The 26,349-nt window shown below is 43.1% G+C and overlaps 5 protein-coding genes across 6 annotated transcripts; 3 read left to right on the forward strand and 2 right to left on the reverse strand.

Annotated features, from left to right (window-relative positions):
• Positions 1-977: 977 nt before the first annotated feature.
• On the reverse strand, positions 978-6,697 carry arpc1a (actin related protein 2/3 complex, subunit 1A). Of its 2 annotated transcripts, none has more exons than XM_078282817.1 (11): positions 6,377-6,697; positions 5,585-5,681; positions 5,134-5,238; positions 4,549-4,771; positions 3,634-3,741; positions 3,369-3,472; positions 3,150-3,258; positions 2,801-2,876; positions 2,507-2,700; positions 2,033-2,123; positions 978-1,917 (listed from the first exon to the last, which is right to left on the reverse strand). In XM_078282817.1, exons 2-11 carry the CDS (start codon positions 5,646-5,648, stop codon positions 1,879-1,881), a joined length of 1,113 nt encoding a protein of 370 aa, XP_078138943.1. In that variant the 5' UTR covers positions 5,649-5,681; positions 6,377-6,697; the 3' UTR covers positions 978-1,878. The 2 variants fall into 2 exon arrangements, with proteins under 2 accessions (XP_078138943.1, XP_071765443.1); XM_071909342.2 differs by having other exon boundaries at positions 5,585-5,678; positions 6,377-6,695.
• A 1,053-nt stretch (positions 6,698-7,750) lies between these two features.
• LOC139919561 (lipopolysaccharide-induced tumor necrosis factor-alpha factor homolog) lies at positions 7,751-9,271 on the forward strand. Its single transcript, XM_071909339.2, has 4 exons — positions 7,751-7,825; positions 7,981-8,109; positions 8,676-8,850; positions 8,970-9,271. Exons 1-4 carry the CDS (start codon positions 7,765-7,767, stop codon positions 9,082-9,084), a joined length of 480 nt encoding a protein of 159 aa, XP_071765440.1. The 5' UTR covers positions 7,751-7,764; the 3' UTR covers positions 9,085-9,271.
• Positions 9,272-9,977: 706 nt separating this feature from the next.
• On the forward strand, positions 9,978-10,826 carry LOC139919589 (uncharacterized). Its single transcript, XM_071909378.2, has one exon. The coding sequence runs from the start codon at positions 9,978-9,980 to the stop codon at positions 10,824-10,826; it is 849 nt and encodes a 282-aa protein (XP_071765479.2).
• Positions 10,827-13,164: 2,338 nt separating this feature from the next.
• Positions 13,165-19,474, reverse strand: abcg2b (ATP-binding cassette, sub-family G (WHITE), member 2b). The gene is made up of 15 exons (XM_071909356.2): positions 19,323-19,474; positions 18,169-18,228; positions 17,953-18,070; positions 17,691-17,846; positions 17,262-17,419; positions 16,976-17,127; positions 16,687-16,779; positions 16,366-16,517; positions 15,826-15,977; positions 15,194-15,283; positions 14,738-14,862; positions 13,842-13,996; positions 13,616-13,705; positions 13,426-13,478; positions 13,165-13,312 (listed from the first exon to the last, which is right to left on the reverse strand). Exons 1-15 carry the CDS (start codon positions 19,472-19,474, stop codon positions 13,165-13,167), a joined length of 1,854 nt encoding a protein of 617 aa, XP_071765457.1.
• Positions 19,475-20,379: 905 nt separating this feature from the next.
• hapstr1b (HUWE1 associated protein modifying stress responses b) lies at positions 20,380-23,327 on the forward strand. Its single transcript, XM_071909354.2, has 4 exons — positions 20,380-20,767; positions 22,296-22,380; positions 22,550-22,821; positions 22,940-23,327. Exons 1-4 carry the CDS (start codon positions 20,572-20,574, stop codon positions 23,176-23,178), a joined length of 792 nt encoding a protein of 263 aa, XP_071765455.1. The 5' UTR covers positions 20,380-20,571; the 3' UTR covers positions 23,179-23,327.
• Positions 23,328-26,349: the final 3,022 nt, after the last annotated feature.

Raw genomic sequence — 26,349 nt, forward strand, 5'->3', positions numbered from 1 at the left:
AGAGGGAGGAGCAACAACACAATACAATGTTCTGCAACAAGGAGGAGGAGATAGAAACTGAGGGGGAGGCAAAAAAAACAACAACTTACGAAGCATGAAAGACAAGGAAAAGAAGGGGGAGGGAGGAATGGTCACTTCTGCATAAAGACAGAGGAGCAAGGACAAGCAAAGGGAAGAGAGGGGACGGTAGAAAAGTCTACTGCAAAAAACAAGTGGGAAAAAAGGGTGGGGTTAGGGAAGTAAAGGGTTAATATACATTCATTCCTTTTCCTGCTTTTCTTTCATTTTCTGTGTGACTTTTGGGTAATCATTGCCTTACTCCAAACAGCTCTGAAGTTCCTACTCCCTTCCAGAAACGTCCCCTCGCCTCTCCTCTGGACATTTAAACGCAGGGATGGAAAGTTTACCTGCCTGTTAGCTTATGTCAGCTATTTTTCATTCTGGAAGAGTGCAGAATTGACCTCAATATTCACACTTTCCATTAGGGCTTCAGAGAGAAACTATGGAAGTGGCAGTCAGAGAAAACATATGAGCTAGGACTTGAAACCTTCAAGTTGAATCTCTGGAAGAATAACGATAGTGAAATTCTTTTCACACAATACTTCAGTATGGAAAATGCCTAGGCTGCCTCCATGTTTGTACCCTAAGCTGTTCTGTAACGTAGCACACAGGGGGCTACAAAGACGTACACTATTGTTGCTTGAGTTGTGTTTCCCTCAAGTCAGAAGAAACTTCTGATGCCGTGGTCCTGGCAGATATGGGTCATTTTCAGCTTATGTTTTGGGGATGGCCCCCTAACGTTATTAGCAATTATAGTAAGTCATCTAGAAAGACCTTTTCCATAAATGGCATAGTTGTACCCACTACTCATATCTAAAAATAGTTCTGAAGTACTCAGGCAGAAATGTGAATTGCAGAATTTTAAAAAACACCCAAACAGAAGCATTGCATAAGAAAACCTACTCAAGTACAGCACATTCACTAGTGGTAGCTATTTATTACCCCGCTCACCCCACCCGTCAAGAGAGGCAAATACAAAGGAAGAGGACAGTTGAGTGAGTTGTGTACTGTAAATGTATTTCATCTTTATTTCATGTCTAGCTCATGATCAGTTACATAGAAATCCTCCATCTTGTTTTGTGTTGTTTTTAGTGTAGTAGCTACAGAAGCCTAATGCTGGCCAGCCGTGACTCTGCACAGGGTTTAGACGGCTGCATTCTCTCTCCACAATCAGATCCCATACAAATCCCCACAGCCAACCAGCAACATGACCTCAGAATATCAATTACCAGTGTCCTGATCAAAACAATGACTTCACCTGCTGGAAAATATTAAGTACCTCCAGGAAGTAAAACACCAAGTGCCTCCTATCTACTAAACATTGATATTCAGAGATCACATTAAGGTTCAACCTGAGGTGAAATACAGTCTGATTTTTGGGTAAAATGCACCTTTTAGTGTTCGACTTTTGGTACAGGAGGTTAGAGAACATAAAAACACACATTTCTTGTCACGTTTAACACGTGTCAGAGGCCCTTCCCACTTCGACCCCTGGTTAGCCTTCATTTAAAAACAAACAACAACAAAAAAAAAACAATCAACAGTGATGTCACACGTCAGCTCAGAGTGTGTGCGTTTGTATGTGTGTGTGTGTGTGTGTGTGTATGTGTATGTGTAAGAGAGTGTATGCACACGCGCACAAGGGTGTGTTATGGTCTGATCAGTGCTTTAGCAGACACTCTATAAGGTGGTCAGTCATGTATGTTACTGGCTGCATCGTAGGAGCAGAGGAGGAGAGGTGGGCAGGAGAGGGGTGAGGATTTTGGGGGGGGGGGGGGGTGAGGCGGCAGCATCTCTTCAGTCAAACACACGATTCCTTCACATGATGCGGAGACCCTGGATAGAAGCTTCTAGACTCTGAGGAGGTAAAACACACAGGTACAAACAGCATTTAGGAATGTCACATGGAAACAAATTAAAGAGAAGCTCAGTGTGTGTGTGTGTGTGTGTGTGTGTGTGTGTGTGTAAATACCTTGAAGTCCCAAATGGTCATCGCTCCATCGATGCCTGTGGTGCAGAACTTGCGACAATCCCTTTTGTCTCCCTCGTAGATAGACACTTGGCTGGGGAACAGACACACACGGAGGGTTTTAAAAAGGTCTGTGTGCCTCCATGCTGCTGTGCTCAATTCACTTTCAAATGATTACAGGGTTCATACAGACAAGGTTAAATCAAATTCAAGGACTTTCAATGACTTTTTCCAGCACTATTTTTCTGTTCATAAGGACTTTTATTTATTTATTAATTATTATTTAGCTCTTTTTAAGCACAAATAACAGGCTTATTTTCCAGGTATTCCAGCACTGAAATTTTGAAAAGTTAAATTCAAGGACATTAAGCATTTTAAGGACCTTGTGCGGAAATATATATTTTTTTTATTAAATTTAAACTTTTAAATGAATTCAAAGTTGCATCCTGCTGTGCTCCCTGGGAGTGTGTGACCTACGTGATGCTGTTCTGGTGCAGTGTGTCCAGGGCAGTGTTGCGGTCCTCGGTGGTGGCTCTCTTGTCCATATTCCTGAAGCGCTCCATGGCAGAGATGTTCCTCTGAATACTCTGCTTGGGGAGGTCAAGCTTTGACACGAATGTCAGGCTTCCACCATCGTCACAACGGAACAGCATGGGGCAACAGTCATGACCCTGGACACACAAACACACAAAATAGATTTAAATGGCATCCCTACCTGAGACATCTGTGCATTGAAATGTGCAACAAATAGTGTGCATGTTTTATTCTTACCGCGGCTACCAAACTGTTCTCTGAGACAAAGATGACACTGAGGAGGGGAAGGAACTCCGTCTTCAGCTGCGAAGGACTGAACACACACACACACACACACACACACACACACACACACACACACACACACACACACACAAAGATTAACAGTAATTTTGACAGTCAGTTGGTATATTTATGGATTTCACTGAGGGTTCAGGCAATTTCTGAGTTATGTTTGTGACTTATGTCATGTAATTGGCAAAAGATTCATTGAATAAATTATTCCCATGATTAATTTGGTTGATTAATATGAGGACAACTCCCGGTTGCCACACTAAACAATATTATTCTGTCCATGCAGACTTACCTGGCGGTCTTGGAGCTGTCCACCACAGTGACAGTGCTGTCATGGCTGACCCAGGCCAGGCGGTTACCAGAGGCTGAGAAAGAGACAGAGTGGACCCAACCCCCTCCACCTAACACAGAGGACATGCATAAAAAAAAAGACATCAGCTTTAGTTCAAAAGGCGCTTCCAAGTGAACTGAAAGATGATTTTAACAGCCACACAATAACACAGATATAGACCTGCTCCTCCAAATTCTGCTAGCACAGCCCCAAATGGCATCTTGCTGCCCCAGGGAGTGGGGCCTGGCTTCTCTTCCACCTCCTTAATGTAGGCTGAGAACACCCTGCAGGCGAGAGGGGGGGGGGGGGGGGGGGTTGGTGGAAAAGGCCAAAAAGCAGAAAACAAAAGAGGGTGAGAGGATGTTAGCATGTTTTCAACTGTTTAATCTTCATCTCTTGTGCCCCATAAAAAAATAAATAAGTGTCGTATGTCCATGACTTTCACCTGCATTTGAAGTCACAGGAGCCAGCAGCCAGCAGGACGTTGTTGGGATGCCAGTCCAGACTGAGGATGGTGGAGCGGATCGGCTTCTTGATGTGCTTACTCACCCACCTGATGCACACAGACAAGCATACAATTTTTTTTATCTGGAGTGATATACAAATACTGCAGCAGTTAAAGTAAACTTGTGTTTAGGTTGTGTGCAGGGCTGCACAATTAAATCACAGATAATCGTATATCGCGATTTTATGTTTCAATGATTATCAATCGTGTAATTTGGCTATATTGAAGTGTTATATTTTCAATTCCCCTTAAAGTCCTGGTATAGTATATCAAGTGCTTCCAATATGCCTGACCAATCACAATCTTTAATGCACAACATGCACCAATGTGACCAAACAAGAATGAAGATGGAGAAGCAGGCAGCTCTGGTGGCAAAGAAAGAGAGAAACTTTACATAGACCATCTCTGAAAAATTTTTGCAAAAAGAAAAAGAATGGACTGGCCCAAGACGAAAATCCTTCTCCTGAGTCTGAACGTGAAAACGTTGTTTTAGTTCCTCAAAGTGGATCATTGACCGTCATTTGGAGATACTTTGGTTTTAAACCAGGCGACAACAAACAAGTACAAATTCTGTGCAAAGTTTGGCATAGGATTTTAGCTGCGCCCAGAAGTAATAAAGTAGTAATTATTTATGATTACAATTTTGTAAATAAGGACCACAATAAGAGTAAGACAGTAAAAGTGAAAACACAACTTTCTAGCTGCTGCTACTTTGACACACTGCACTGAAAAAAGTGAAAATGTGTTAAGGTACAAAAGTGCAATTACATTTTTTTCCTGAAACCTAGACAAATGTATTTTTAAACTGATATATTTGCAAAATGTCCTGATTTTGCCAAGTATCCCGAGTCTCACCAGTCATTCTCAGACTCAAAGTAGCAGACAGAGATGAGTCGAGCCCCACTGCCAACTGCAAACTTGTTCTCCAGTGGAGACCACTTGACAAAGGTGGCAGCTCGGTTGATCCTGAGGATGACGAGGGTGGGCTTCCACACCCCTTCCTTCTGGGACCACACATAGGCATTACGGTCCGCTCCACAAGTCACTATACGGTCACTTTTGGGAGCCCAGTCAATACCTACAACACAACAGAGAGACAATAACAAACCTGAAGGATTATACTGAAGGAAGCAAAGGACACAGAGTGAGTGATTAATGATTTACTTATACAACAATCATGATGAAGCGAATACTTGTAAGCTCAATAGACTTTCATGCTATAGAGGCAGAAATCTTTCATCTGTAAACTCACTGATGTTAACAGGGACACTTCTATGTCTGGTGGCAAAAAAGCTGTGATATTAACGACAATTCCAGAAACATTTGTTTTTGCTTGTGGGTTAGTCATGGCAACACTGGAGAGGATTTACTATTTACATCAAATAAGTTAACTAAAAATTATTTGCTTAAAATAATTCCATAGGCTGAGTGAGTGAATACCTGTTATGTGTCCATTGTGCTCCTTCAGCTCATGGGTCTTCACCCACTGGTTACCACTCTTCTTATAGATATGTACTTCATGGTTATTGGGACTGATGGCAATTTCTACAGAAATTAGATAATAGATAGATGGTTAACACAATGGATTTAAAGATAATGAGCAAGCTAGATCAGTGCCTAGTGTCTGCACAATACCAAGCTGAAGTACTAGATATTTTTAGTTCACAAATCCCAAGAATGAATACTAGCACTGGTATTTTTGTGCTGAAAGTATACTCCTAATCAAATAAAAAATATTGACGAATCGAAGAAGATTAACAATTAAAAAGGTGAATATCATCTGCAATTTGAATGAATGCCAATATCAGTATGTTTTCAAATTAAGCACGTCTACGTGGTGTGTAAAACTGTATTTGTACACCCACAGAAAGGTGGAAAGTTGGAGCCTTACGTGTCCTGTCGCGGTTCCATGCGTGGCAGGTGATGGGCTCCAACAGAAACTGATGTAGGGACATCTTGCCTGGGTGTGGTCCTTAAGTGAAACTCTGCTAAGTCACACAGAAAAACTCATTTTAGCAACTAGCCAAAATCCAGGCAAACAAGTGAACTGAACTTAGCCTCTTTCGACTATAACATTTTACAGTTTTCACTGTGTCTATGAAGTCAGTCACAGTTTGCAAGTGGGACAGCTGGCTAACTTAGTAACTTTATCGCGACGTTACCTAGATTTAGAGATTTAATTTGTTAGCTAGCTACATTAGCTTGGTTACATTAGCTAAACCCCATCAGTCAAAACACTGGATGGCTGCTACTACAAGCTAACGTTATCGTTGGCTAATTTATCAAGCTAGCTAGCCAACTTGCCCCGACTAGACGAAAATTTCACCGGTACAAGCCAAGTGTTAAATATTGTTATGCATTAACGTTGACTGGCATTAATAATTACGTTAGTCATATGCCATGACTTAACGTTAGCCAACTAACGTTAGGTTAACATTATGTTAGATATTGTTCGCTAGCAAACATTACTACTCGGAAGTGAATTAAACAGCTAACTGGTGCTATTTAGGCCTGGTAACCAAATTTGTCATTTCGGGAAATGTACTGACGTGTTACTATCCACATATTCACCATAAGGCCTGTCTTCTTGGAATCGGACCCCGGTTTTTCCTCGGAGGACATGTCACAACTCCAGGTGGTATAACGTTACCGATACAACCCGCTAGCCTGCATGCTAACTTACCTTGTCTGTCCGGTCCTGCTTGTGTGCACTAGCCGGCGAGCTAAGTTACGTTGGAAAGGAAAGGCTAGATCGGGAATGGACTTGAATTCGCGGACTCTGGGCAGTCGACACGAATTCGTCCGGGAATGTTGAGGGAATGTCAAGACGGCCAGGCGGATCCGACTGGGCGCATTCGGCGAGAGCCGTCGGTAACTCGGCTGCAAAACCCTTGGTGCCTAGCTGACAGCTAGCTTAGCATCACGCTAGCTGTTACATTCAATTGAATAACCTCGTTCACGTAGTAGTCTCACACACAAACCCCGACCGTGAAAGGACTCCTCTAGCGGCTCAAATAGGAATTATCCGAACGGAGCTGGGCAGTTACACCATCTAGTGTATATTAGACAAATCTCACCCAAAATTGAGTTCAGCTCTCCCAGTTGGGGATAGCACAGGGTCAGGCAGAATGCTTAATGATCAGACCTGGTGCTAAATGTGTGTCACACCATTTAGGAGTGTCTGGTGATTTGATTTAAGGGTGCTGGAGGCAGGATGCGTTTGGGATCTACAGTAACGTACCATTTCTATATGAACTGTGATTAGGCAGGTAGGTAAGATCCATTCTGAAGGGGTCATCCCATAGGGTCATCCCTAGGCTCTACTGCCTGTTCAGGTGCCTGCTCAAGTATGTCATGCCCAGTTCACATCTTTCAAATGTCACAATGGTATCATAATGAAATCTACAAGGTGTTACTGGTATGTGCAGTTGTATGTGTAGGCTATGTAATTTTCAATAAACTCGTTTTTAGCTTTCATCATTATCCATAGGTCTCAGGTACAAAGAAATTGGGGATTTTTTTGGCTCCACTTCTTGTGAAGATGCCATGCCATTTACACTGAGGGAACCTACTGGTAGGCCTACTGCTGCAGGGGTCAAAGTCGGCCGCTACCAATCACATTGAATATGGCAGAGATTTTTTTCATGCTTTGCAAAGATGATTCTATATATATATATTATATAATAGGTCATTCTATATCAGTTTTGTTAATAATAAGACCCATTTCAATCTTTTAAAAGTCATTCTCAAAATGACATGCAAGCCATTCTATTTGTTTGGAGTAAGTAAGAGGCCTGTTCACCTGTTGGATGCAATTTTGAGAGAAATGGTTTCAGTTCCCATTAACTTGCACTACCGTTCTTGCAAGTTCCACTTCTACCATATTCCTATAGGATTATCCACCAACTGGCTTCTGGGTAATAAGTTCTTTAACCAATCAGAGGAGACTCCAATTAGCATCTCTCCATCACACCTGGTAGGCCTACAGACAACGTGCTGCTGGCTCCAAACAGCAAAACACACACACATTCACACTCACCTTTTTCTGTTGTACGTCACCTAGGCAGTGAAATGGAATCATTATCGAAAGTGGATGAACCATTTCCTACACCTCCACCCTACTTCATACCAGGTAACATCTCATGTCAAGGCCCGTGAAGGGAAAGGTTTTGGTGGCAAGATTAAATTAAAAACATTAGTTATTGCTCGGTTTCAGTGTTTGAAAAAATCAGTTTTTCGGTCAAAAAAAACCAAAAAACAACCTGCTACGTGTATTTATTTTTCTAGATGAAAGTCAAGCACAGCAAGATGTGAGGATTTACCATATTCACTCACCCTTCAGCCTTCCACCACCTCCTCCTTTCCTCTCCTCTCCTGGATCTAGCTGCTCCAGCAAAGCCCGGCCACCTCTACCAGGTACATACACATTCTTTGCTCATACTGTAGTGAAATTCCTTCCCCTACACAGCAAATTGTCCAGTGTGTGTAGTTAGTTTTGGACAAAGTGTTGTTTGTCCAGGTGGTATGTCTCTGGGGCAGGTGTTCAAAACTATCTAAACATGTTAAATTAACCTTGATGGGTGTGGACTGTCAAGGTGTTGATTTTTACACCGAGTTAAATTACACTGACAATTTTGCTGTGTACATGTGATGGGCTAACACACTTTTTAAAAATATCTTGCTGGATTATTCAGATACAAGTTGCAAGGCAGTTTGATTGCAAAAGTATGGATACAAACATAATTTACACTTTTTGAAATAATGCTTGTGGATGACAATATTTCAGTGCGAGTGTAACCTAATTTTCAACAGATTGTAAGTCCAGTAATCAAGTTTTTATGGCACTAATCAGATGATGCTAATGAGTTTGAGTGTTACCTTGCTGATTGCAGTTCTAAGCAGGTAAACTGTAATATGTTAGATTTTAAAAATAAACCTCCAATCTAAATCCTCCCCATTCCCCATCACACCCTCCTCTGTAGTGTCCTCCGTCCCTCTGTCTCCTCCCAGGTCCAGGTTTGTGAGCTATGAGACGGAGCTGTGTCGCTCTCCTGGTCTGACGACGTGCCCGTCCTGTCTGACCCAGGTCACCACTCAGGTCACACACTGCGTCGGCACACACGCCTGGCTCATGTGTCTCGTGTTTGTACTGTGTGGGTGAGGAGAAATGCGCATGCAATCGAATACACCTACCTGCATCTGGTTATCTAATTAGATCAAACACACACACATTCAAAAGATGGAGACTGACTGATATTTTGTGTGTGTCATTGCAGGTTGGTGTTTGGCTGCTGCCTGATTCCATTTTTTGTAAGCCATTTCAAGGATGCCTACCACACTTGCCCTCGCTGTCGACGGGTCCTCCACATACACAGGAAGACCTGCTGCTGATGAGCTCACACACACACACACACACACACACAAACACACGCACGCCAACACACACACGGAGGCTGACCTATCAACAGGTTCATGCCATGTGTCCTTCCACTGAGCAGAGTTTCGACCAGACTCCTGCAGTGAAATCTATGCAGTAAAGAACTGGCTCCAAGTCAGTCAGCCTAGATCACGCTTCAAATGCATAATACAAGGAGAGAATGTGTCATTATGTAGATCATGTTTTTAACTTTTAAGTGGTTTTGTAGCAGCATAAAAGAATATCAAATGTTTTCTGTATCAGTCTTGTTTCCATGTTTCTTCTGTCAATTTGGAAAATTTGGATGTACTGTATGTATCTTGCTCCTAATAAATGATATCTTAATTAATTGAACTGAAAACTGAGTTGCCTCTCAGATTTTACCAGTGCATTACTGTTCATCACTTGATGCACAGATACTGATTAGCTGCATTACAATTTTAGTTTTCTGTAGTCATCAATACACAGCATGTGTGGATTATGTGTGCATGTGTACCTGTGTGCTGTGTGTAGTAACGTGCTCTCACTCATGACACCAGCGGATTAGAAGTGTAGGTTTATTTTAGATCTTTGAGCCTTTAATGAGTAAAGACAACCATGTGAGATGCAGGAAAACTCTCTCTCTCTCTCTCCCATGCCACACCCTCTTACTACTTAGGTATAAGAAGTTCTCACGGTGTCAGCTGTCCCAGGAAGCACCAGTAGCAACACACCCACAGTCTGCTGACCCTGCATGGCCGACGATGCATCAGAGTATCTTACCTCCCTCAGTAAATCGGTTTCCTCCTTGATTCCCTCTACTTCTTTCTTCCAACACTTCAAACGCAAAACTGAACTCCTCTCCTACCTGATCCTGTGTGTTTCTAAAATGCCGTTCATACCGCCTGTGTCGATTGCACGCCCACGCTCTGTCTCTGGACCGATTGGGAAAGACAGACCCATTAACAGCACTTCATCTCCAACTACCTTGGCCAAGACTAAGGCCCCAGTAGAAGACAAGGGCAGCTCAGTGAAGGAGCGGCTGGCGTTAAACATTAAGCAGCTGGGGAAGAAGAGCCAGCCCAGGAGCCGTCTGCCAACTGGCAAGGGAGTCTCAGGGGCAGAGCTGCTTGTGAAGAGCAGGGACCGACTGTTGCCCTCATCACCAACGCTCTCAAGCAGCTTCCCTGCCTCCAGCTCAGGTGAGTCCCTGTCTAAGATACAGCAGCACAGCCATGGCAGCCGCAGCTCTGTAAAGACTGAACCAGAGGTGAAGGCCAGGGCTCGGCATCAGGAGGAGGCCCGCTTCACACTGACTCTCACACCTGAGGCTGTTCTGCTGCTGCAGCGGAGGAGTAACGAGAGACATCAACGTTTGGCGGCCAGAAATGCTGCAAGTGGAGCTGGCGTCACCAGCAGCGCCGCCGCAGACTCCAGACGGAGGCGGGAAAACCTCTCCAAGAGGCATCAGCCAGGAACACGACACAGCGCACCGAGCAGCAGAGTCAGCATGAAAAACAGTCACAATGACGCTGAACCAGGAGACATTAGCTCACTTGTGAAAATATCACTTTTGAACGAGCAATACAAGTATGATGATGTGGAGTACGAGGAGGAGGACTGTGGTGTCGATGAGCGTGTGGTGCTGAAATGCACTGAGTGGCTCCGTGGGCTGGAAAATGCACCGGTCACAGTGGGGAACAGCATGAAGGGTGCAAACAGTCTGAAAAGTTTCTGAAGGATGAAATGAAATGAGAATTAGGCTGCAAACTTGAGTTGTGGTCCTCCAACCTGGGCATGAACTGCAGTCGACTTCTATTTTTGTGTTGGTTATTTTCTGTTAGAAGTGTGTTCCTCTATGTGGCTCCGCCAGGTGGATTGAAACATGTCAGACATTTTCCACAGGAGTTCAAAACTATATTCAATTGAAATTGTCTGTCATCTAAAGGGCAGGATCATGATTATTGGACATCTGATTTTACTCAACCTGGTCTTTTTACTATATTCATCCAAAAAAATGTGAGCTTGTGTTGAAGTTTTTGTGAAACTGGCAGTAGTCTCCTGTGAGCTTTTATCAATGTTACTCCAAGTCAGTCAGTGAGGAAATAAAACAGAATACTAAAAGCCACAGTGAGACATGCAAAACGCTCTGCACATTTGACCCCTTTACCATATCAACCAACCTCTGATGTGTATTTTGCATGAGCTGTATTCATTTGTCAATAGATAATATTTTTTAAACTTGTTTTAAACCCAAACATTACAACTCAATGGGTTATTTGAATAAAACATTTCAGTTTGGATCACAACAATTCCATTTCGTCACAAAGCATCTTACAACTACATAAATGGAATATCTTAAATAATTAAATTCTATGTTGATGTGCACTTGATTTTCTAACAAGGTGAAACGGAGGAGGCTTCTGTCAGATTTTTTTAAAACTAAAACACTGGTATGCAAACTAGTGTCTTGATAGGAGTCCACTGTGCACAGGGCAGGTTCTTTCAACAACAAAAAAAGAGACTATACCTTTAATGATCTCCATAAGCAAATTAGCCTTTCATGGACTTCCCCTGCTCAGAGAGGTCAGAGGTCAGGGTCAGTCACAGAGCTGCACCCCTGGAGCTGGGTGTCTTGCTCAATATCCTTGATGTCCTCCAAAGGGGCATTGAACCTGGATCCTCTGGGTGAAGGGCAGTATCCTAAAGACCAGACTAGACCAGCCTGCTGCCCAACTTTACATGAAAGCCAGTAGTCCAGTATCTTTCTACACAAAAATACCAAGGGCATGGATCAAAAGCTTATTCTAGTTATCTTACCTCATTTAATGTCTTATTTAAAGTATTCTCTGTTTAGAAAAGGTGAGTAATACTAGTATAAGATGGCTTGTTGTACTGTTTTGTCATATGTATACCATATGCCCTCAATTCAAGTTGCACAGTTGTGAAGTTTGCACCTTTATGTACATCTGATGCAGTGGTGCTTACATCCAATTGCTGTTAATTAGCTACAAGGTTAGTTCTGCCAGACTCCTAATTTTGTAAAACTAGCATAAAGCTTGTAACAAAAAGGGTACATGATAACGGAAACATGATGGAAATTCCTTCTCCACAGCTTTAATACAGTAAAAGAGGGGAATTTCCACAGAGGCATGGTTTTATGCAAGAAACATTTATCATTTTTACCTGGACAATTGTATGTAAAATGGCATATCAGCAAAATATATGCTTGGTTGTTGCTTACTTGGAATATTGTATTTTTCTGAACAGGGTTAATAACTGGAATATTGTGTGCATTTAGTCACTTTGTCAGCATTGTATCAAAAGACTCAACGAGACATGTTCATACATTGTGTCATTTCAGTGAAAAAATTAGATCCGCTTTGGAGTCCCCCCCTAGAATTGTAAAAAACAAACAAACAAAAAAACAACAACAAAAAGATAACCCATAAAATGCTGATTCTGTGAATCTGATTTTCTCTGTAAAGAAACAAGATAGAAGTTAATGTTCTGCTCTCAGATATCTCACTCACTATAAGAAGCTTTGTAAGGACTTAGATGTTGACTTGGCTGTGCTGTACATTCCCTCGTGCAATGAGCAAGTGTGCTTAGTGACAGCTTATCCAGTTTGGAGTCAAATGCTACAACACGTGTGTGTGTGTGTGTGTGTGTGTGTGTGTGTGTGTTTGTGTTTGTGTGTGTGTTTGTGTGTGTGTGTGGGTGAGTGAGTGAGTGAGTGAGTGAGTGAGTGAGTGAGTGGGTGAGTGAGTGAGTGAGTGGGTGAGTGAGTGTGTGAGTGAGTGAGTGAGTGAGTGAGTGAGTGAGTGAGAGAGATTCTACTTACAATATCTGAATAAAAACTGAACTTGAAGAATAATTAAAAAACACATAATACAAAAATCACATGGTTATGGTGCACTTATATAAAACTATAGCATTCTTGTATTTTTCTTTACAAAATGACACTGTATTTCATTTGAAGTCTGTCATTCAATAAATATGAAAAAGACCCATACTGCTGTGTATAGTTGAGATAGATACATAAACAGACAAACAGACAGACAGACAGACAGACATCATTTCCAGCGGTTGATTCGTCGTAGCTGCACATAGGCCAGGAACATGCAGACAGCTATGATTCCCAGCAGAGCCACCTGGTTCTGCCAGAAGCCCCAGACAGAGTAGTCGATGTCCTGGCCACGCAGGAACAGCTCGCCTGGGATACTGCAGCACAGACAGAGAGGCTCAGTGTGTGTCTGTGTGTGTGTGTGTGTGTGTGTGTGTGTGTGTGTGTGTGGTGTTCTAAGGAGTGGATAAGTGTGTCTCTCAGCACTCACATGGTGGTGTTGCTGTAGAACAGCTGTCCTGTCATCTCATTAATGAATGCAGCCTGAGTGAGACAGAAAGATCGGGCTGAACAACTTTCCCGCTTTGAATGCAGACTGATTCAGTTCAACCCCACCTGCCCATTCCTCTAACCGCACCCTCCTCCTCCCCCCTCCTCTGCCTCTTTTTCACATGTCTTACATTCATTCCATATCTGAAGATACTGATCCATTTCAGCCAGGATAGCCAGCTCAGCATGGCATTGAGATTGACTAGATACCCGCCAAAGACCTGGAATGGGAGGGGAGAGGGGGAAGGGAAAGAGATGGAGAGAATGATGCACTTGTAAAGAATTTTGCTATATTTATAAGAACACGCATGATCATGATCACACTGGTGTGTGTGTGTGTGTGTCTTTGTGTCTCACCATCATGAAGACAAAGGGTAGAGCGATGAGGATGTTGGCCATGGCGAAAGAAGACACACTAGCAGAGACGAGGAAGGCCAGACTGACTCCAGCCAGACTGACCAGAGACATGGTCAGCGCAAAACACAGGAAGGCCACGAAGGCAGGCTTCAAACCTGGGAGTGTGTTGGAGAAATGTCAGTGGGAAGATTCAGAATTGTGTGTGTGTGTGTGTGCGTGTGTGAGAGAGAGTGTGTGCGCACATGGCCATCCACAAATTGCCACTTAGTGGTGGTGGAGAGGTTTGTACATTTCAATAAACCCCAGAGCGATGCTGCCGGCAGCTCTGCTCCTGATTGGCTCTCCCATGGCAATAAGGTCAGAAAGAAGGTTCCAGACAAAGAGCAATCTACTGGCACTGGGAGCATCAATTAGGCAGACATATCAAACTGGGATCCGGCAGCTCCCCATTATCCCCGTTTCATTTCTGACAACTGGAACTGCTGGGGCTGAGGCCAAGACTGTGCAGGGAGGGATTATGTGCACTTCCTTCATACTTTTTCCATTCACTGAACAAGCTGTTGATTCCCTGCAAGTCTTCAGCCATGGGATAATTGCGATGGGATTAAATGACTGAGAAAGGTCATGGACTGGGAGCACTTGGCATAGCAGTGATGTGGGCATGAGAGTCATTTCAGGGATGGAGCCCAGAAACAGCATCTTACTTTAGCAGCTGTTTGCAGGAGACAGCACCCATGGGTCCAAACAGCGCCTGTTTCTCTCCACGCTTGGTGACTAGCTGCAGCCAACAAAGTATTCTCCTCACATGGTCGCAAAAGCATGCATCTGCACGTGCCTATATACTATGTATTGTTGGTGTGTGCGTGTGTGTGTGTGTTTGTGTGCATGTGCATTACCCATCATATAGTAGGCAATGGCTGAAAACACAAAGATAGGGATGATGCGGTTGGGGATGAGATCAGCAAAGATCTTGGACAGAAAGTAGACAGACGTACGGTAATACCCACTGGAGTTCTCATGGCTGCAACAAACAGACAAAGACAAACAGTGTGACTGATGTGAAAGCATGAAAAAAAATAACTTTGCATTATTCACAGACAATCTGTGAAAAGAATAACTACTAAAATGAAGTTAACAATTTGTATCACATTTGTATATTCATTTACTATCATAAAAAGCAAATGTCATACACATAAATCTATCTAGGGATCAGACCTCTTCACATGTGTAGTTTGCAACAACATGAATGCATTACACCTGGCCTTAGTATGCATGCCGATCTTGTGTACATGTGCCCTCCTACACACACACACACACACACACACACACACACACACTTATCTTTCACTCACATGAAAATTGCCCTCTCATTGATAAAGAGTTCAACAGCAGAGAGATTCCCAAACACCATGTTGATGATAAGGAAGAAGAACGCTCCAGTCCTGACGAGAGAGAGAGAGAGAGCTGATTACCAACTCATCTGTTTTTTTCCCCATAAACTTGAAGCAATAACACCATCATAAAGTTGTTTCCTCATCTAGTCATCACATTTCCTCATCTCACTCTTCGTTGAACCTTAACTTTAGCCAGCATGCCCTAGTCTTTGCGTATATGACCTTCATGTTTATGATTGTTTTTGGCATTTTTGGCATTGTTGTCTTGACAGGATTTAACACCTTTTGCCCATTATTCTACAGCTTTTTCCATCATTGACATATTCACTTTTGCTATTTAATCACTATTGCATGCCTCTAGTGTGTTAGAATGTATTTTAAAAACCTAAAAACCAACAAAACAAACAACTGTGGTATTATCTTCTACAGTGGTATTTATTAAAGTAGTTATCCAGCAGTGGGGCCTCAAGCAAGGCTGAGGAAAGGTATGTCAGCTGTAGTTAAAGAGGAAAGGGTGTACATAGGTGAGAGCAGAGCAGGTACACACAGTTAAAACTGTGGTGTGCAGGTATGCTGCGGGGTTGGTTTACCTGTTCTGCAAACCCTCAGGGAGCGTTAGGGGCATTTGGAAATAAATGAGTCCCACCAGAAGAGCAAAAACAATGTTGAGAGCCATCTGGGCGTAAGAGGTCTGGGGGTTCCTTAGAGAGTTCAGAACTGTCCTGCCACACACCACACGCATCTGTCGCACATACACACACACACACACACACACACAGGTAGAGAAATAGGAAAACGTTTTTATGATGACGACGGTTATAAACAGGGTTCATTCAGCGGATAGGTAAACACACCCATGTAACAGCAGACTGGGCCAGTCTTAAAATGAGTCAGATTTGATTTAGTTGATTGAACGCAAGGACATTATGGTTATGTCATAGGTTTGATTCGATTTCTGTTCATCAATGACAAAATTAATAAAAACTGACCTTTTCAGGAAGAATTATTTTGCATCACTTTTGAATGTCAGAAACATGTTTTGTCATCCATTTCTGAATGTCAGTTTCCCCTGACCCAAGTGAGGAACAGACCCTTTCCCCGCCTGAGACGCAGAGCGGAGGTTAGCTGACCTGGTAGCAGAAGGAGGTAGCGTAGTCAGCTGTCTCCTCCTGACCTTTGACCCCTTCACCAGTGGCCCGGCTCACATGGCCCAGCTCCTCCAGCACATTCTGGCACAGAGGGGATTGGCTGTACTTCAGTGCCAACGGGTTCTTACACTCCACTGGGTGGAAAGAGAGAGAGGCCATAGCACATGGCAATGTTCTAGATTAGGATAGACCATATGATAAAACTACCTCTTTTATAACAGTCATGAACTCTCTGTTAGTGCTCTATAATTTATCTGTGTGTGTGTGTGTGTGTGTGTGTGTGTGCGCTTTATGTAAGTGCACCTGCAGTGAGTGACTCTAATGTTGATTTGGCCTCTCCATTTGTGATGTCCAGGAAGAAATCGGCAGGGTTGTCAAAGGACTCAATCTGGTAGCCTGTACACACACACACATACACACACACACGCATGTACACGGAGACACACATCCACACACACACACACACACACACGTGCGGCATATGAGGTAGCTGACTGTCAAAGCATTGCCACTTGATATAGCAATCTATCATCTTACCCTTATCTAAATAAGTCTGCATTTTATAATTTTATATTTGATAACGCACACTTACCTAGCTGTGTAAAGTATTCCAAGGCCTTGTCTGCCGCCCCGGCGTACACCACCTCCCCTTTATGCATCAGAGTCAGCTGGTCAAACTGTCTGAAGATGGAGTAGCGTGGTTGGTGGATGGAGAAGATCACAGTCTTACCCCTCCTAGACAGCCTGGACACACATTTGAACAATTTCATGTGTCAATATAGTTACAGGATTCTCAAATGAATAGACAATGAAGATGCTGCAGCAGACTTATCATATGATTGATATGTGTGTGCTGATGTGTGTGCATTTTCATGTACTTTTGCAGTAGATTGATGATACAGTTAGCAGTGTTAGAGTCCAGCCCGGTGGTTGGTTCATCCAGAAACAGCAGAGCGGGAGCAGTGATGAGTTCCATCCCGATACTGCACCTCTTCCTCTCACCCCCAGATACACCGCGCAGAAACTCTGTCCCTATCTGCACGCACACACACACACACACACACACACACACACACACACACACACACACACACACACACACACACACACGCACACGCACACGCACACGCACACGCACACACACACACAAACACACACACAGTTTAGACCCCACAAAAATGTTCAGGCTTTACTTTTTTGTGCACTTTATTTTGTCATTTCCAATTAAAACATAGCATATACATGCATAGCTGTACAGTGAGTGATATGTGAATATGCTGTGTTTGCTTGTGTATGTAGCACTGTACCTTGGTGTCTGCGCAGTCTGTTAGCCCCAGGTCTTGTATGATGGCATCCACTCTGCTCTTCTTGTCTGCGGAGGAGTGATGCCGGGGGTTGAGACGGAGGTTAGCGCTGAACAGCAGGTTCTCTCTCACACTCAGAGTTCCCATCAGGATGTCATCCTGGAGACAGAGGGGCGATGGAGACAAAAACACAAGACAATCGGATGAATCCAAAGTACATATTGTCTGTGTGTGTGTGTGTGTGTGTGTGTGCGTGTGTGTGTACCTGAACCACATAAGCAGAGGCGAGCCTGAGGTCAGAGGTGACGGCCTTGCCATCCACCAAGACGCTTCCTTGGCGCAGTCCAGCAGGGTCCTTCCTCCCTGCAATTACATCCAGAAGCCTGACAAAGAGAGAGACAATAAATGTTTATGTGTGTGTGTGTGTGTGTGTGTGTGTGTGTGTTGTCACTTGTATGTGTATGCATTGTATGCTTCTTACGATGTTTTTCCACTCCCTGTTGGGCCCATGATGGCATTCATCCCAGGTCTCATGATGCCACTGCAACAACCAATCAGACAAAGACCATGACCACCTTTACAAAATAAACCGCATAAATGTAATTTTCTTAGTATCCATCTTTGCCTGATATGATACATAATTTGATATGGCTTACATTCAAAATTTTAACTTATTTCCAGACATTCAAATTTGTCAGCAAGGAATCATACTGGCATAATTGAGTTTTTCATTCTTCTCTATTATTTCTGCTCTACAGCACTTAAGACTAGATAATTTGTCGTTCAATGTATTGCATGTGTGGTAATCCAAAATTGCCTTACCTTCCATAAGATCTGATTCAGTTTGGAATTACCTCAAATATCTCTCTGACAAATATCTCTCCTTGTCAATCCAAAGACATAATTCATCAATGCAAATGGAGTGATGTCCACTTAATTCATAGAAATATTTTCATTGTTCTTTCTAGACAATAACTGCTAATAACAGTAACAACTGACGGTGAGTTCCCTGACAAGCAACTGAATTAAAATGAACAACAGGAATCAAGCAGTAGCATTGGAATCTCTAAACTTGGATTTGATGCCTTTTGCATATCAACTGAATATCATTCAGCAAATCACATGTTTTGATCAGGCCTGACCTAAGCAGGGAGGATGTTTTAAGATCTGTGAACTGAATGCCCCCTGGCCCAAACTATGATGAAGAAACACAGGGAATGGCCTATGGATAATGTAAATGCTGGGTTGTATCTGCAGATAGCGGTTAAGACCCCTTCCTCCTTAAGATCTAATCCCTGCCAGAACATCCTTGACTGTGTCTCCCCTATTCTGTCTCCCTCTCAGTTTGCCTAAGTTGATGATATACAGGTTTGATGAAATGAAAAACTAAACAACACAGGCATTTTATAACTGGCTATTGTCAAATATTAAAGAACATAACCATAGTGCGTATTTGTATAAAAGCAGGAAGCTATGGCCTACGTGTGTTATGTGCCATCATAACCGCAGTCACAGGCACTGATAATACTGTTAGCTAGATTACTGTGTCTGAAACACACCTACATCTATGCACATACACACACACACACACACACACACACACACACACATACACAGGTAGGTACCGTGTCCTACCTTACATCTCTGAGGATGTATTTCTTGGGGCCTTTCTTGCGGCAGACCCCCCTGCTCTCCCGAACACAGTAATGCAAGTTGCTGAATGTGACTGTTGGTCCTCGCTCCTGGAAACACTCCTCATCATGAACAGTCTTCTCCCTTTTAGACATCTTCAACCACAGCGGTGTAACAGCAGAGAGAGAAGGAGCGACAGAGAATGCTTCAGAGAGAGGTGCAGTCTGACACCTGTGCAGTCGGCCAATGAGAAAGGGAGATAGAGAGAGAGATAGAGAGAGCGGACTGTAATCGTGAGTTTCTGTTCTAAACTCCTCTGATCTTTGGACTCCTCGCTCACTTAGCCGGTACAATTGTGTCTGTTCTCAGTGGCACAACACTGAACTTTGCCTTCCCAAATCACAGCTGGAGTGGCAATTGAACCCATGAAGTACTGCAGATGCTATACCTGATAATCACTGATGATGTTCTCAATGTGGATCAAGTAACAGCGACTGGCAGCTGACAGAAATGCATTGTTTTCAGAATGCTGCTGTCATGTTTGGATTGATTTATTGTTATGTTTGGATTATGATGTGGAGAGATTGAAAACGTATTCAGTACTGTCTGAGCATAACAATTAAATGACTGATATTCTTGTGAAATATCAAACATGTAATAAATTTAATAACAACAATAACAATAGCAATCATCATCATCATCATCATCATCATCATCATCATCATCATCATCATCATCACGCTTGCTCCTTTTCCTCCTCATTACATTAAACCAGGTTTATACATGGTCACGCTGCCCCCTGCCGTCCAGAACGCTGTATGGCAGACTAGAGCGAATCCTTGAAGGGGCGGGATCAACGTTGTTATTCTCTGACCTTTCCTTTTTTTTACCACTGTCCAATAAAGCTTCGAGGCTGATACACAGAACCGCCCCAAATAATTACTGTAGCCAATGGCCTTTAGGTACGGTGGAAAAACAGGCGGAGCTAGGCAACATGCACCGTGACGTGTTTTCAAGAAATTCTGAGGTGTTGTCATCGCATTCCTTAGTTTGATGTTTGACACTGGGCGTCCGGGCTGAGCAGAATTTATTCACAATGCGGCTCTAACAGCAACTTTCTTGACAAATTGTGGAAATTTTATTACATATTTCTCTTATAGAACAACGGCAAAGTCTTTTAAGTGCCTACCGAAACAAATAATCGTATATTTCAGACGAAGCTTAGCTTATGTGCTACTAGCTAACGTTAGCCATGGAAGAGAAGAAGGAGGAGGGAGAAGCGGAGATCCAAGAACACGGCCCCGAACATTGGTTCTCCAAATGGGAACGGCAGTGCTTAGCAGAGGCCGAACAAGATGAACCAAACGAGGAAGAGACGGAACAAAGCCAGCAGAAATTGTGGCACCTCTTTCAGAATTCAGCCACCGCGGTCGCACAGCTCTACAAAGGTCTGTACCAAGCTAGCAAGCGAAGTTCAAGTTAAGCTAGCTGTTAGCTGAGAGCTAACGCTAACGGAAGCTTTCTTGCTAACATAGCTAACGTCCCTGCAGCGGTGCTGGGTGGAGAGAAACACAAAGGGCACCAATAGCTAGGCTAACGATGTTAGCCAACTTTAGCATAACTAGGGAGGTTAGTATTTCGATGTTTGATTGACGCAAGCCAGCCGATGCTCTTTTAATAGATCACAAAATATGACGTTGTTGTAGTCAATCCGTTTAGCTAACGTTAGTGTTATAATGGTGTGAGCCCGTTCCGTTGCTAACTTGCAGAGAGCTAACTGGTTAAGGTTAGCAACCGCAAACACCCCATCACTGTGTCCGTGTCTAGGACAACAGGGCTGGAACTTGCTTGGTGGCCTAAGCTGTCACTGGACTACCTGAGCTAAATAGATAAGTAGCCACCTTAAGTGGTTCCCATATAACCACCTAACTGTGTATGTACAATGTTGTCGCTGTGTTGAGCATATTATGTTCCCTACACAGACATAACATGGCTCACACTAAAATTGTTTTTGTCCATGCGTAACAGTTAGCTCGTCAAAATGGCGATGCACAGGGAGGAGTTCCCCGAGTGAAAACAACTCGTTTGTTGACGATCAAACCCTGTGATAATTGTCGTATTGGTTTGGTGGATGTAACGACACAAAACAACATTTTTTACTCGAACATTGAATCCACCGCATGTTTGGCTCATAGCAGCATTGTTGATAAGCTCCAGAACAAAATGGCGAAGGGATTAACGTAAATGTTTGCTTGCTAAAGTCAGATCCGAATTATGAGCCTGTCCTACCCTGGTCAGTGTATATAGTGGTTGACGTGATTTGACTAGTATTTACCGGGAGTAATATTACTGTGAACACGACTGACTTGCACATCAGCTGTAAGACCGGGCCTGTTTGACCTTAAGAACAGTAAGCAGGATACCTCAAGTGACATGGCTTAGTCCAGTTTGCAAGTACTTGTCATGTGCAGGCATATGGTTACACTTTGTTCAGTTAACTTGCTTGATTAGATGTTTTTGCATCCAAACAGCTTCACAGACTGTATAATATCAGTTGGTAATGCTAGCTGGACCCCTGTACAGAGCCAGGTTAGCTGTAAGGATTTGCAGTTGAGTTTGGACCTGGTAAAGGATGATGGGAAGGCCAGCACCACTAATGTCATAGGCCCTGATTTAATTTAGGCCGAGTACTTGTCAATTTTAGGACATTTACCCAAACCGTAGCTGGAGTTAGTAGGGCTTTGAATATGCTAATATTTTTAACAGCCTTGTTCTGTATGAGTACTGTTTACACCAGACCAGCACAGTTGAGCTTGAGTAAACAGTGTGTAAAATCTGCATGTTTCAACTGTCACTTGATATATCATCCAATTCTTGCTTACTGGGACTTGTATGGCAAAGACAGATGTTATCATTTCAAATGTTATCATCACAAACCAACTAATGTTTTTTTTTATTATTTATTTTAATTTACAGATAGAGTGTGTCAACAACAAGGCCTCTCCCTCTGGGTGCCCTTCCAGAATGCAGCCACAGCTGTCACTAACCTTTATAAAGGCAAGTAATTACACTCTGCCCAGCATTTTTTTCACTGTGTATGTGTGTGTGTGTGTGTGTGTGTGTGGTGTTTGTGATCTCCAGGAAGTGTGTGAGAATATCGATGTAGCATGAGCTTTGATTTTGGTGTCTAAATTTACTAAAAGCCTCTGTTCTTGTGTGGCTCCAGAGAGTGTTGAGGCCCACCAGCGGAGCTATGACCTGGGTATCCAAATCGGCTACCAGCGCAGGAATAAGGAGGTGCTTGCGTGGGTGAAGAAGCGCAGGAGAAACATTAGGCGAGAGGACCTCATCAGTTTCCTGTGCGGCAAAGCCCCGCCCCCACGGAACGCTCGGGCCCCGCCGAGAGTTGCCATGGTGTCAGCAAGCCGACCGTCACCCCCAGAAACGGGAAGCTCCGTGGAGACGGACTTGCAGCCCTTCAGAGAGGCCATAGCACTACATGGTGGGTCAAAAAGCTACTTTCACGCCTAACCCAGCAGGGAGGTTGTTACATTATATGGATGTCAAACTCGAGTGTTAATATAATCAGTTCTGGCTTCATGTGTGTGTTTCTTCTCCAGGTCTGAGCGGAGCTATGGCAAGCATTTCTGTGCGTTCTGGTGCCCCGGGTTCCCCAACACACCCTGCCCAATCCCTCAGTCGCCGTAGAAATGGTCTTCACGACGTGGACCTCAACACCTTCATCGCCGAGGAGATGGCACTCCACTTGGATTCGACAGCCAATCGTAAACGAGGCCCGGCCCCCTGTACTGACGTCATCACAGACTCACCCACTCACAAACGCAACAGGATGCTCTGAACTCTTCCTACACCACTAATCCCTCCTCTGTCCGCTTCTTGGTGGCCGACTGGACGACTGATGAGGACTGATGCCTTGGCCGGCCAATCGAATCTTCCTCCTTTTCATCTTTGTTGCGATGCTACAATAAAGAAAAACACAACTATGAACACCCCACTTATTTCTCCCTTTCTATCTTTTTCTCTCTCCTCGCTTCAGGTTTCTCATCCATCCTCCCCACACCAGAGTTCTGTTCCTTTACAGAAAATTGTCCTTTCATGTTTCCGTTTGGTTCCCTTCGATAGATCTGATAGGATTGTAAGGGAGCACAGAGCACACTTGAGATTCTTGCGTTGCAGAATGTTAGTTAGATGTCGTTTATTTGGCCAGGCTCCTTTGTGCTACACATCTGATAATCAGATAAACTGGGCTGTTGCCTACTACTCACTCCCCTCTTCCCTTATTATTGCTCCCCTTCATTCCTTAAACACTTACGCGTACCTCCTCCTTCCTCTCCGTGGAGTGCTGGCCAAACCAGACTGGACTGAAACCTGGGCTCGCTGGGAGGATCTCGTTTGGATCCTGAGAGGTCAAACTGCCTTCCTGTTTTGTAGCCCTTCTCAAAACGCTTGTCAGCGTGTGTGTCTCAATCTGCTGCTGCTCTGTGTGTTTTGCGTATCTGACAGCAGAACTGCCACTTACTGTGTTGTACTCTTGTCTTTGCCTTTGAGGACGCTGCTATCTCTGGTTGTCGTGTGACAATGAGTGTGTGTGTGTGTGTGTGTGTGTGCGCGTGCGTGTGTGTGTGTGTGTGTGTGCGGGTGCAGGGTTCAGCACACACTTGACCGAATTATTTTCTCTTTTATTTTTTTTATTAAATGCATCATATAGCTATTCCCTCTTTTCTTTACTTGCTGTTTGCAGCCCAAACCAGGGTTTGATCACAAAGCAGGTCAGTCCAAGTTACACAGCTAATTATGACTAACATTACAGGCGGACTCAGCTGACACTTGAATAGTGGTGACAAGAGATTGAAAAGCAAGATGTACTTGCTAAAAAATGAACAGAATTGCTCACCCAAACAGCCCCCCCTCCCCACACTATATATCATTATTGCAATTTTCTAATCCAATTGTAACTAAAAATATGGATATTTTCATGTTTACAAACAATCCAAATTTATATTCTTTTCAGCTTCAAAATATGTTTTGACTCATAACTGGCTCTTGCTTTGTTGTCAATCTTTGCATAAAGAGCTCTGACAATGTCTTTCAGAATGACTGTTTCAAATCCTGCATTTTACCTACCATTTTGTTTACATTTGGATTAATAATTGGGACTTAAAGTGGCTGAATCAACTGGTGCAAGTGCATTGCCACCCTTCTATCTCTTGAGGTTACGCAAGAGCTACTTCACTGTCACACTGGTGATTCTACCTTTTTAAATCTAGAAAATAATAGGGGCCAATGCCTGTGAACCTAGAAAGCAGTAGGGGCCGATGCCTGTGACATTTTTCATTTGATTCTTCTTTAGTTGGATCATGGCTTATTGGGTGCAACGGTTCAGTAAGGCTCGATGCACTTGTTTTATTTCCTGTCATCTGAGAGAGTGAACTGCTAATTTCAAACACTGCTTTGTGATACAGCCTTGTCTAACGTGTGTAAATAACATGTAGGTGCTGTTATGATGATATGTGGTACATATTGTAAAAAGAAAGAAGTGCAAATCCATTGGGATGTCCATGTACAATAATGATTCTGGCATTAAAGAAAAAACAAGCGTTTAAATAAGTCCTGTCTTTGAGTTTTCTGCCTGTTGGATCTGAAGTTTTCTGCCGCTTTGCATCATCTCTTTGCTTAGATCTTAGTTCAATGCAGGTTAATCTTTACTGTCAAAAGTGATATTTCTCTGGATTCCTGTGGGCCTATTTTTAAGAAAGTGAGGATAAAAATTGCAGTGAACTTGAAATATCTGAGACACCTTTGTTCCAGTTATTCCACCATACCTGTACCTGTCCTGTTAACAAATGCATCTTTTTCCCCTCCTCTGTTCCTTACTTTGTATAAAGCCCGTGACAGAATTGGATGCGCCGTGCATTTTATTCTTTTATGATCCAATGTCAGTTACCAAAGAGTAAAGGATGAAGGATTCTCTGAGAGGGGAACATAGTGACTGTATGGTATAAACCCGTACTGTAACTGCTGTATAGCTGAACACCGACGTCAACAAATGACAACCAAGATGCAAGAACTGTAATGCAGTACAACCTCTCTAACACACGGTGGCGACACAGACTGTACCTTGACTGCTGGGTTCCCCCTCTCTCAAAAGCAACCTTTGCCGCTATAAACAATGAACAACAGTGAGCTAAAATGCCAGAATAATAGATAAACAACAATATCTTCAATATTCATATGTATTCATATATATATATAATAGACTTCATATGCTAGAACAGGTGTGCGGGTCTGTTCCATTGAACTGTTTCTTTATTAAAGAATTACAATTTATATGAATCAGGTAGAATTTTTTTTTTTAACTTTCAACGTAACCTCTTCATAGTGGAAGACGTGTATGTATAACTCCAATCTGGCGTTTATGTATCAAACTAATGAAGTGATGGCCAGATTGTTTGGTTTGGTAGAACTCACTTTTTTTGCTTATTGACAGTTATTGTGATTTTTCTCATTCCATCCTCTATTCGTTAAAGGAGACGGATGACCTCCAAAGAGTGGGATGAGTTCACTTAAACAAACAGTGTTATTTATTCACTGTTGTGGCTGTCAGGTGAGCCCTGTGTGCAAGGGCAAGTCAAAATTATTAAACAAGGAACAAAGCAAGATGGAGGGGACATAACACGAAACACTACAAATAACAACAACATTCAAATTATGGCTCTGCAGTAATTTGAGGTTTCCAGTAATTCGTTCCATTAGTGTGGCGCGGCCCTGAGTTCAAGAATAGTAAACAGCTGATGAGTAACAGTCGGTCGGTAGGTCACCCAGGCAGTGGCATGTATTACTCAGCATCGTATAAGGAGACATTTGTAGATAGAATCTTCTACGTTGCAAAATAAACAAAAACAATTGTGTTTCCCCTCAAACTTTTTTGTAGCACTAGTATTTATGGATAATAATTGGTTCCACATCTGTCCCTGTTCTGAGAACCGGTTTGATCCCAGTTTTGCCTCCA

The sequence above is a fragment of the Centroberyx gerrardi genome, chromosome 3 (assembly GCF_048128805.1).
Source record: "Centroberyx gerrardi isolate f3 chromosome 3, fCenGer3.hap1.cur.20231027, whole genome shotgun sequence".
NCBI lineage: Eukaryota > Metazoa > Chordata > Actinopteri > Beryciformes > Berycidae > Centroberyx > Centroberyx gerrardi.